At 33.5% G+C, this 12,234-nt stretch overlaps 2 protein-coding genes across 2 annotated transcripts; one reads left to right on the top strand and one right to left on the bottom strand.

Annotated features, from left to right (window-relative positions):
* Positions 1-278: 278 nt before the first annotated feature.
* Positions 279-2,610, bottom strand: LOC110026436 (ribosomal RNA small subunit methyltransferase). The gene is made up of 2 exons (XM_020727370.1): positions 2,003-2,610; positions 279-1,194 (listed from the first exon to the last, which is right to left on the bottom strand). The coding sequence occupies exons 1-2, from the start codon at positions 2,300-2,302 to the stop codon at positions 436-438; spliced, it is 1,059 nt and encodes a 352-aa protein (XP_020583029.1). The 5' UTR covers positions 2,303-2,610; the 3' UTR covers positions 279-435.
* A 7,042-nt stretch (positions 2,611-9,652) lies between these two features.
* Positions 9,653-10,389, top strand: LOC110026488 (zinc finger protein ZAT11-like). The gene has a single exon (XM_020727441.1). The coding sequence runs from the start codon at positions 9,687-9,689 to the stop codon at positions 10,227-10,229; it is 543 nt and encodes a 180-aa protein (XP_020583100.1). The 5' UTR covers positions 9,653-9,686; the 3' UTR covers positions 10,230-10,389.
* Positions 10,390-12,234: the final 1,845 nt, after the last annotated feature.

The following is a 12,234-nucleotide window of genomic DNA, read 5'->3' on the forward strand; positions in this document are numbered from 1 at the left end:
GATAGATGTTCAACCTGCAAAAAAATCATTTTAATTTAAAGAATATCTATGTAATTAATTTATAAGAAACAACAGTAGCAGGTCATAAAAACATTATATGAACACGCCTAAGATTACAAAAGCAACACAACACACATCATCCTCAAGGGAAAAGAAAAAACAAAAGTATGTAGATTTTCCTAGTCTACTTCACTATCTAGCAACATTGCCAATAGCACAAAAAAACACTAATGTTTTATTTGGAACAGTTACAATTAAACAGCGAATATTCTTCAAAATTATGAAAAATAATGACTCTGACGTCAAAATAAATTACACCTTAACATTACAAAACTTCATAAGATTTGAAAAATGACCGAAATCTCAATCAAAACAAATACAAAAATTCAGTTGAATGTGGCAGGAAAAATACCTCTAGAAGTAAAATGGTCCCAATCAGGTAAAATGGATGCCAGCCTTTTTAAAGAGTGAGAGAAGATACAAAAAATCTACTTGTGTAAGCTTTGAAGCTCTCTTTTCAGCAAAATCCCCTTGTTTCAAAATTCCCATAACCATTTCCTTAAAATCAGATGTATAATTGCCTCCACACATCATATCATCCTCTTCTATATCCATTTCCTCCTCATCCTTCACACTATAGGAATCCATACTCATGTCCTCAATCATGTTAGCCAAAACTGCCAGATCATCTACCGTGGCCTTCTCCTCCTCCATCTGGCCATTTTGAGCCACTTGCAAAGCCTGCATAGTTTTATAGTTCTTCTCCAACAGCGAAAGAACACTTTTCTGTTTGAAGATTGATCCAAGAGTCTTGTTCTTCCGGTTGAAGCAAAGACGTATCAGCCCATCCCACTCCTTGAAGCTAACAGGTGGAAGGGGTTGTCTGGGCTCAATGCGAACCACAGAGGAGTCAACCTTTGGTGGGGGCTTGAAATTGTTTCGCCCGACTTTAAGAAGATGAGAGACACGAGCAAGTAGCTGCGTGTTCACTGAAAGCCGACAGTAGAGATTGTCGCCAGGATTTGCAACCAGCCTCATGGCAAATTCTCGTTGAAACATGATAACAGCACATCTGAAAACAGGTCGGTGTGACAATAACTTGAAGGTGAGAGGGGATGAGATTTGGTATGGGATGTTAGCCACACATATGTCAAAGTAAGGAAGTTCAGACTTGAGGACATCTCCTTGAAAAACCTAGAAAATTAGACATTGCAAGCATGCCAAACATTAATTATGAAATCATAAAAAAGGTAGGTTTTCATGAACCCTAACATTTCAAGTGACAACCAAGTCTAAGAAATTTCAAAACCCAGAGCAAATGGAATAACATAAAAGCGTCATTTTAATGAGTGTGCAATCTATCATAGTATTATGAGGTATGACTGCAAAGTTTATATTGCTGAATACATAAATCAGTAATCGAATAACAGAGCCTAATTTACTTCTATGATGTCTGAGAAAAATTCCAAAATGCTCAATAAATAATTACTCTTTAGGACTAAAATACCAAATAAAACCTAATGGCATTCTTTAACCTGCGTATTTAAACTTGGATCACATTATAGTACCCACGAATCATATAAATTGTGATTTATGGTAGATAGAAAGATTTCATTTTTTTTCTTCATCTAATATAGTCCAAAACTCCAATGAATCAATCAAAGGGCCACATCAGAAAATCAAACTTTGATGAAGATTGCACCAAATAACTGATTGTAATCGGAATAAATAAATTTCAATTATGAAGTAGAGAACTGCTATTATCATGGAACAAAAGAAAGCTATTTTAAACTGAGTTGGTCCAAAAGTTTTGCATTGCACACAAAAAATGGATTTTGTAAAATAAATTGCAGTTCTTTACAGCTTTAATAGAGCTCCTCTTAAGCACATAATGTTCGAAAACTAACATTTAAATATAATTCTTACACATATGATATAAGAGGCAACAAGATGAAACGGAAGATAGAGCAGAATCTGGAGGAGATATAGTTGGTGAGAAAACCTTAAGACGATTTGAGTATGGAGTGCCTTGAAAACGTCGATTGAGTTCAAGGACCATGCGTGGGTCGAGCTCGATGGCAACCACAGACTTGGAGACCTCAAGGAGCTTCTTTGTGAGGTTTCCAGTACCAGGGCCGATCTCGAGGACGACGTCGGTGGGTTTAATACCAGCTTTCTGAACGATAGTCTCAACGATCATCGGGTTCTTCAAGATATGTTGCCCCTTCGATTTCTCGAAAGGGATGCCTCCCTGCAAGTGTTGCTGCTGATGCCTTGCCTTTCTAATCTTACCTCCAGCCATGAAGGTTAGAACTCTCTTTCTTCCTTATTTCTAAGTTGCTATCGGGTTATTTCTAAGTTAGGATCGGGCAAGGGTTTGGATTTTGGAACTCTCGCTTACTGATTTCGGCGGTAAATCCTGGATTTACCAAATCCTGTGAATCGGCGATAAATCCGAGAAAGGCGATACGCGCGAAAAGGAAAATATGAGTTAACTTCCTTCATCTGCCTCCATGGCTTCGGGTATGAGTACGGAAGGAGAAGAAAGATGGGAGTTATGGGGTCACTGCACGCCGCGATCCCGCAGTTTTCTTCCCAGTTAACCCTACTTGCGAGTGTATCGCGAGGGTTCGGGCACGAAAGAGATGGTTTTGGGCGAAACCGGGAGAAGCGTAGCGATGCAGGCTAGGGTTTCGGTCCTGATGTAATATTTTTCTTTCAGGCAGAGAGGTGATGGGTTTGTTGTTTTAATTTTCATTTAATTGATTAATACTATTAATATATTATCAAATTAATTATTATTAGATAAATTTATATGTAATTATTTAATATTTTTTTTTAATTTTAAATTATTTAATAGCAATCAATTTAAAATACATTCTTAATTAATATTGTATAGAGAAAAAAGAGGTTCAGCCTGAAACTTAAGGAGATCAAAGAGTTTGAACTAAGAATGCGATGACAAAAGACCCCATTGACGAAAGACCAAGGGATCCCACAGTACCAACATAACATGATGCAGCTTCTTAAGCAAAAGTTAAAAGATAGTTGACTAATTAAAGTCGCAAAAGCCACCCTACGATCTAAGCCCGAGCGGCTCAACAAGACATGAATTATATTGGAGACATTCAACTTTGTATGACTCTTGTGAATGAGGAGGATGAGGGAGAGAAGAGGAAGGATGATTATGATCTTAGTAATGACACAACGTCTTGGGTGTTTATGTTTTTTTTTTTTTTTTGAGTATGTGGATGAATATTTTATGTTTGGGTTGAACTTTCACCCATTTACATTATTTTTTAAAAAATTATATATATATTCATTGTCTGTACTTATTTTGTGATATAGATTTCAAAGTTGTGATGATTGATAAGTAAATATTTATGATATTAGTATTTGTTTTGCGTAGGAGCGAAAATCATATCTTACATTATATATATATACAAGACACACAGACAGACACACACACAACAGATTCATTTGATGCAAATAAAAAGACAAATTTGCTCCTCACAAAATTGGATGCAAATTCCATAATTTACTTTAGCATCGAGGCATGGCACGTTGAAACTGGTTAATGTCGATATTATCAGACTCTAAAGTTAATGCAAGTTGTTTGCATCAAACACGTTTGACATTTATTGTATTACCGACTCCTATTTTTGAGTCGTTCATATGTCCAACACAAATCCACACCAACACTATTTTGCTTATGATTATGCCCAAAGTAGCGTCAGATTTGGTTGACGCTAATTTATATAAATCTTGTAGCATACCTACATGTGAAATCAATTTACAGATAAATTTGGATCGGGTTCACCTAGGCGTAAGCTCAACGTGACATCAAAATGTGACCTCGACAACTCATCAATCCGACATCGGTCCATGAAAATTCACGACTCATTAGAGTAACACAAAAATTTTCTTAATGGCAAAACTAAGTTTCTTGGCAAAGCAACCCAATTCATATTCACATTTAATTTGATGCCTTCTAATTCGATCTCATGTTCGTAGTGGGACTCATCACACCACTAAAAAATTGTGCCACAAAAGAGCACCACTTAAAGCCACATATAAAAAATCGATCCAAATGATTCCTGAGAGAATTTGTGTCATATGATCCGCAACAGCACACACGAGAACAGAGGAAGAAGGGGACGAGGAGAAATGACAACTTGGAAGAAGAAGTTCATGATACCTCTCTACGCATATCTAGACTAGTTTGACATGACCCGCACAATACTTGAGGTAGAACAATCATTACCAAAGATAGAAAACTGCATTTCATTCATTCTTTTTTTGTTTAATTACAAAGAGGGGTGCATCACACAAAACCCTCAGATACAACTCGAAAGAAAACGCCTAACTAAACGATCATTCGCGGCTTCATCAAAGACAAACCCTTAGTGACACAATCGTTCATACATAAATTTTCCACCCATAGCATTAAGAAGGGCGTCCTTATCGGCAGATGATACCTCTTCGCCTGTCATAGTAGCACACATAGAATAGAGAAGACGGAAAATTCTAAAGAGCAAGAAGGAAAAGAGAAAACGCAAATTTTTGTTGTCTCATTGTTCATTTATTGTGGCCTAACCATGAAAATCCAAGAAATTTGCGCAATAATGTGATTCAATTATTTCTTATATCTTAAAAAGATTTTCTTGTCCTTGAGTGCTTTGCACTTTTCAAAAAGCAAGAGAATATGAAAACTAAATATGCATATGAAAAATATGTCAACATAGATCTCAAGGAAAACAAATGACTCAGGAGGAAGGGATGACCAATCAGACGTGCTTGTTGACATATGGCGGATTAGGGCTAGAGAAGAAGATGTCTGGATTGAGCGATCCGAAGAACGTGCTTCCCCACAAGACGATGTTCGGCTCTCAGCTCGATCGACAGATTACTCAGCTTCATATCAAGTACCAGCGAACCTCTTACCGATCGAGTCAATTCTTCATTCTTATTATATTCAAATAACTTTGTAATTATTAAAAGGTTCCTCTAGAGGTTAATGATAATGGGATTGGGGGGAAATTGAGCATGAATGAACTTACAAGATATGCAATTGTTTATTATTTTTTGGCTCAACGAGTAGTTTCTAAAGAAACCTTTTAGAAACTCTATATTCAAGCTCAATTCGGCTGGTTTGCACCCCTTATTATTGAAACAATTTTCAATTTCTCTAGTTATTTACATGACACTATAGTTTAAAATATATATACATCATGTATATATTTTAATGCAACTTTATTTTGAAATATTATAAAAATTATGTAATATACAATAAAAGTTAAGAAAAATAGATTATAAATATTTGTAATACGATTCTTATATTTTACTTTGCATGCATCGAATTAAACATAAAAAATAAAATAAAAATTAAAAAATAAAAAAACCCGTAGTAACTTCACCGACAAGTAAACAATTTCTCATGATCTAGAATACACTGTAATAAGAATATATTGCATTTCTCCTACAATGTTTTCATTTTTCATCCGACCAAATAACACCGAGGGGCATGATATTTATTAAAGTAGAAAGTGAGATATCTAATCTAAGGAGAAAATGATCAAGTGTTAAAATAAATAAATAAATCAATGCCTATAAAATTTTAAATATAAGTATCAAAAGTATACTTTATTTTAAAATTTAATTAATCCCACATACTATTTTCTATCTCTATCATGTGCCTATTAGCTTTGAGACAAGAAGAAATATATATTTGTACAAAATTTGAAGTGTTTGAGGATTAGCTTTTCAAGTCTCTATGCAAGGAGAAAATATTACGTGCCACGGCCACACGTCTGGACAACGGTCCCAACAGTCTGTTGTGCTATATACGACGGTGTGATCCCATTTATATTGTGGTATAGACTTACGATTAATCGCACGTAATATTTTCTCTTATGCAAGGCCAACAAAGGAGTTAGTTATGTAACTAATATTAGAAACACAATTTAAATATTAATTTATAATTCAATTATCATTAGAAATAAATTTTTCAAATAAAAATTTGAAGGAAAAAAAAAAGTCTTGAAAATAGTCAATAGTCCTTAGTATTGACTATTAGAAGGATCTGATTTGCTACTAGCCGTTAGACTAGCGTAGAAGGCAATGCATCTTGCAGTTGGCTACCTGACAAGATACCGCTTTTGAACGGCCACAGATGCTTACTTTCTAGAAATTATTTCTAGAAGGAATAAATTTCTAATGTCTAGAAAACATAAATATTTTTTATTAATACTTATTAGAATTTGACTAAAATGAGTCTTATTATTATTAATTACTTTAAATAAATCTATTTTAAAATCTAAAATTAATTTGTTCTTTAATATAATCCTTTCCAAAAAAAAAGAAATAATTAGCTATATTTTATTCATATGTAACATTATAAATTTCAAATTTTAATAATTTTTAAAATTATCCTGAAAATATTCTCATTTTTTACGTCATTATTGGGTTAGGTGGTGTATGGAGAGGATAACGTTAGATAAATCCTTTGAAGAATTAAGCTAGCTAGTGCCTTACTAGCAATTAAATTAATGGGCAATTTGCTTTCTTAATTACATCTTAATCCAAAGTTAAGTTGTTATTACACATTAACAATAATTATTTATCATGGCGCTATGGATTTCATGCGAAGCAAACTTAAAATTGGGCTCAAAATAGGAGTGGTGGAAGGTTATGTCCAAGGGAGACGATTATATTCTAGTATGTACATGTTTTTCTATATAAATAATAAAATTTAATATTTGTTGGATCATAATTTGTCATTTGTGTATCACGTCCCGAGAGTTTGAGCCGGATGAAGAAGAGAGAGTACAGTAAGTCTAAAATTTAATGGTGCAAGTGCCGAGGGAGAGATCCCATTGTTCGTATTTTTTGCTCCCTATTTATAGGGATGCATTTTGTACAACTATGGAAAGAAGATAACGATTATGAAAATCATTCATAATGTGATTAAAACGCTAATTATTTGTATAGATTTCATATCATATTTGCATTACGATTTGAATTTTAATTATGGCGGTGATCGGCTGGGCGACTGATTTAACGCCAGTTGACTGAGATGACCGGACAAGTGGCAATTGTGCCCTCTGATGTACGTTTGCGATCTCATTCATCATGGATCGTTCGGTCTGCTGCAGTTGGACGCTCCTACGCACGTCTTGGTCGGTCGGGACTGCAAAGGTGGTCCGCCATTAAACCCTATTGCCGCGGGAGACATGTCGAATTTTTCCTTCACATATGGTAGTAGGATGGAAGGACGCTTTCTCTGCCTAACCTCCATCTGAGCTGTTTAATGACTTTGAGATTCGTGCTGATATTTTTAGGTGTTTATAATATTTATTTTTTTATCTAGTTTGGACAATTTAATAATTTCTTAATAAAACATATGATTTTATCCATCCTAAAAAATAATATTAGTTCCTCCTCTTGCTCAAAATGATTTTGTGTCATATCATTTTTAGCCAATCCAATGTAAATCAAGGTTTTTTTAAAAAAAAAATATGAATTATTGAATTTACTATTTACATTTTGATTGAGTTGCCTTCTATTTCATAAGGAATTAACAACACATCAGACATAAAATAAAGGGACATTTGCATAGATAACCACCCAATTCTTATATATTTACTTGCCTAACACTTGTAATTTTAATTTTTTACATTTATACCACCAAAATATTTCATATAACATACAAAAACACCACTATTTTAATTTTAATTGATATTTGAGTTTCAGCCGCAGTGCTTTTAACTAATTAATTTCAAATTCTATTTTTGCACACAATGACTGGTCTCACAAAAAAATGGTTAAAAAATAAATAATTACAAATATAAACCCAATGAGGGCTGTATTTATAATATTATATGTTATCCTTTATAATTCAACACCACAATATTTATTGGTATATTTATAAATAATATATTAAATCTTAAGTCAAATGCATTTGTAGCCCTAAAATCATTTAATTTAAGCGCAAATATAGGCAACAATTTAGCCAGTTGGTGGGGGGTTGTGTGGTCAGCTCCTGACTTGCACATAGAGAGAGAGAGAGAGAGAGAGAGAGAGAGAGAGAGGAAATACGTCATTGCCGACCTATGTAATAGCCGCCAGCTTCCTCATGAAGAGCAGGCGTCCTGATAAGATTAATTAAGCGTGCATAAAAACGCACATATTGTTGAATTAATTAAAACTTATAATTAATTAGAAAGATAAGTATTTGTTTAATTCATAGTCAAAAAAATTAATTAATAAGGAAATGTGGTTTAGTGACCTCATCACTTAGCCAACTACCATTCATTGTCAATTCGTCGGCAGCCTTTTGGACTTGCCATCAATTCAAAGCATGCTTCACATCACAGCCGTTGGTTGTCTACTCATAAATTTCATCTATTTAGCTTCGTTTTACTCTTACACTTATTTAAATTTACAAGTATTAGTTTATGAATTAGAAATACCTATTTAATGGGAGATTAAAACAATTTCGTTTGTGAAGTTAATTACATGTAGACCATATTAAGCCAAAAATTTGATATTTATATTTGTAATAATTTGGTGTCTTAAATATATACATGAAATGATGCATTTCAGTTTTAAGAAAATAAGTGATATTTAAATATTATATTAAAGGTATGAATATTAATTATGCATTTAAATATGAAAGTTAATTAGGGTGTTAAATATGTACATGCATAAGAAATGTATGGTATATTAAAAAAAGGTGCATTTACGTACATACCAAGTATTTTCATATCTAACATCTAAATTAATGAATTAAAAATTTATGAAAAAAAAAATTTAGACGAAAGTAAAAATAATAATATTTTTATGTAAAATTTAAGAAAGATTTGCATATACACCACTCATTTTTTTTATATATATAAGGTGGCATATATGTAAATATTAAAATTGTAAGTATGAGTTATGCAATTACAGATGAATTAGGCGGTATCTATGTAAATCAACTGCACCATATATTTCACTCACCTGAGAGAAAAATTATTCCATACGATATGTAGAGATGCATGCGCCGTCCGATCTCCACCGTTGATTAGAGCTTTCATCATTTTTTTTTAAATGAACTCACCAAAATACAATTTTGACGTGATCAACGGTGGAGGTTGGACGGCACATGGCACATGCATCTCATTTTTCCACCTAATAACAACACATTTTTTTCTTAGATGATTTCAGTAAAATAAAAAATAAAAAATCAAAACTAAAATCAAATTTTCCAGAAGAAAATCGTCACCAAATACAAGCATTGAAACCAATCCCTACTAATTATATGTTAAATTCAAAATTAAATCTCCTCTTCTCCACCGCTCAACCGGCTTAACTGTACTTATCAGTCATAATCAGCACTAATTACGTTCAATGCAGTACATTTCCCACCCAAAGAACTGAAAACTATAAGCAGTCATGCAATTAGTATGAAACCAAATGATTCCTTAATTAATTAACCCGTTAATCCATTGACCACCCTAATTAACCCTCTGATTAACCGCTAACCCACTTAACGACCATAAACTAATTTCAAGTTATAATAACATAACAGTTCTAGAAAGCCACAAGCTTCAAACTTTAACCATTATAAATAGATTCAAAGCGCAGGTAATTCCCACAACTGATTCAAAGCTTGCTTCTTTTGACTAAATCGATCGATTGCAGAGATGAAGAGATACAGAGTTTATGGGGAAGAACAGAATGAGCGTATAGACAGCTTCAGCTTAGCGAACGTGCTTCTGCTTCTATCAGGAGGGTCGGCCGGTAAGGTTACAGCGGCCGCCACCGGGGGTGGCTGCGGCGAATCGGCGGTGGAGAGGGTGTTCGAGTGCAAGACGTGCAACCGGAAGTTTACATCGTTTCAGGCATTGGGGGGGCATAGGGCCAGCCATAAGAAGCCGAGGTTGGGAGGGGTGGAGGGGGTGGAGCAGGTTAACAGCGCGGCGGCTAAACCGCGGGTACACGAGTGCTCGGTTTGCGGTCTTGAGTTTACTATTGGGCAGGCGCTGGGAGGGCATATGAGGCGGCACAGGGGAGCGGCGGAGGAAAATGGGCGGCGGTGTGGTGAGCCGGCGGGGGAGAAGATGGTGGGGATTGATCTGAATTTGGTGCCGCCGATGGAGGTGGAGGTGGAGGTGGAGGAGGGAGGTCGGCTGCCGAAGCTGTTGGGGTTTACGTTGACTCAGGGGATGGTGGATTGGATGCATTAGTTGATTTTTTTTTTTTTATTAATTTGCTTGTATTTGTGTTCATATTATGGTTTTCTTCTTTTTTTTGGATGGATTATTGGAGGAATTTTGTTTGAATACATGTAAATGAAATATTTGAAATATTTTTATGTATATTTAAATAAATAACAATTATATTGTTTGATGGGGGTTTGAGTTGTATTCAATTTTTTTAATTTTAAATTAAGTTTTTTTTTGGGTATTTTGTGAATTAACTAAATGTGTTATAATTTCATAGAATAAAGTGGAGTTTTGTGTAAAAGTATTTTCATTTAAAATATTTATGCAAAAGTAAAATCCTAACAAAAGTCGTACGTGAGGAGTATTTATGGGTCAAATAAGTGAGCCAAATAAATTGACACTCCAAGATGGTAAAACCAAATTAGATGTCAAAATCAAAGTATCACAACCATCAGCAATTGGGAAAAATATTACCTTCAGACATTTGCACAATAAATCATGAGGGATCACATCATCTTCAATTTATGTGTATGATAACATGATACTCTGTGATTTAGCATGTGGGCTTAGTATTTTATCCACAATGAGAAAATATTATGTCTGGAATTTGAGTGACTATACAGCGAATTACCGGAGCATTGCATCATCTCCATTTCATGTGCATGATAATTGGATGTCCGGATATGGGGACGTTCAGTCATAATATCATCTTCACTAATTTACTTTGTGAGCTTTAAAAACACATGTATAAAGCCAAGAGTACTTTAAAATTTTTAGGGTTTGGTGCCACTTTGAAATTATTTTGATTCATTTATTTGTTTTGTTTTATAAATATTTGATGTGAAACAAAATATATTTGATAAGTTAATATACTAGAAGGTTAGTTTTGCAATTACTCGGAATATTTAAAAATTTATTTTGCAAAATATGGTAACTTATCGATTGGGAGAGATTATTCATTTTGGGTTGATATATCAAGCGGATAAAGAGGACTTCTATCAATAATTTATATCTTGGCTTATTCAAGCTTAGAAGTCATAAAAAAATTTAAGTGGACCATCATTTTTTTAGGACAAAGGAGAGGGAGTAGAAGCATACTCCACCACATTTCTTGGAAAGATTAAAGTAGTTCTTTTTTATTATTATACATGAGTTAAGAAGTGATTAGTTTAAATTAGATAATAATCAAATAAAGTTGAAGCAAAACTAAAATTGATATCATGAGTAATCTTATTCAAAGTTTTTGTACTAAAAGAGAAGAAGATGATGAAGGAGAACAAGAAAGTTTTTGCTAGTCACTCAAATATTTAGTTTGTTAAGTTAGAGGTGAGATGAAAAGGAGATAGAACAATGGTGGGTGAGGAAGAAAACCAATTCATTATAACTGCATGTGTAAACAACGAGGTCAAGAAGACAGAAAAAATTGAAGCTCAGTTAATAGATTATACAAGAAGGTGGCAAAAGAATGAAAAGTATATGCATCGATTTATTTGTTCATTAAAAAAAAATTGTTTATCATTTTATTTTTTTTGTTAATTTGATTTACACTATTTATATATTTTTTGAATTGATCATTTCTATTCATATTTAATGCATAATATCTCTTGAATTACACTCAATCATTTTATGATTATTTTATTATTTTTCTTAAATTGAAATCTATTGTTGTATGGTTGTTGTGTATAGCTCTTGAAATTACATATTGCTATGCTAGAGCTTTTATGTTACATCTCTTGAATTGAGCTCTATTATATTATAATTGTTGAATAGCATATTGTTGTGTTATAATCTAAGGTTACATTATATTGTACCTACCTTATAATTCATTCTTCATTCTGTTATAGTTTTTGTGCCTACACTCACTCTACTATATTAACATTATAGTCTTATACATCAGATTTTTTAGAATGCACTCTATTGTAACGACTATAAAGAAATTATGATCGAACCTTGTTTGAAAGATATTTGTATCATAATTGAACCTCATTCTACCGGTGTTTCAACTTGATTCTATGATGGTTATTCT

The sequence above is a fragment of the Phalaenopsis equestris genome, unplaced genomic scaffold (assembly GCF_001263595.1).
Source record: "Phalaenopsis equestris unplaced genomic scaffold, ASM126359v1 Scaffold000372, whole genome shotgun sequence".
NCBI classification, from domain to species: domain Eukaryota; kingdom Viridiplantae; phylum Streptophyta; class Magnoliopsida; order Asparagales; family Orchidaceae; genus Phalaenopsis; species Phalaenopsis equestris.

Bases quoted from the DNA above. Each gene is read 5' to 3' on its own strand.
- LOC110026488 (XM_020727441.1), top strand. From the start codon at position 9,687: ATGAAGAGATACAGAGTTTATGGGGAAGAACAGAATGAGCGTATAGAC.
- LOC110026436 (XM_020727370.1), bottom strand. From the start codon at position 2,302: ATGGCTGGAGGTAAGATTAGAAAGGCAAGGCATCAGCAGCAACACTTG. The intron at 1,195-2,002 runs GTTTTCTCACCA...CTAATTTTCTAG, and splicing joins CATACTCAAATCGTCTTAAG to GTTTTTCAAGGAGATGTCCT.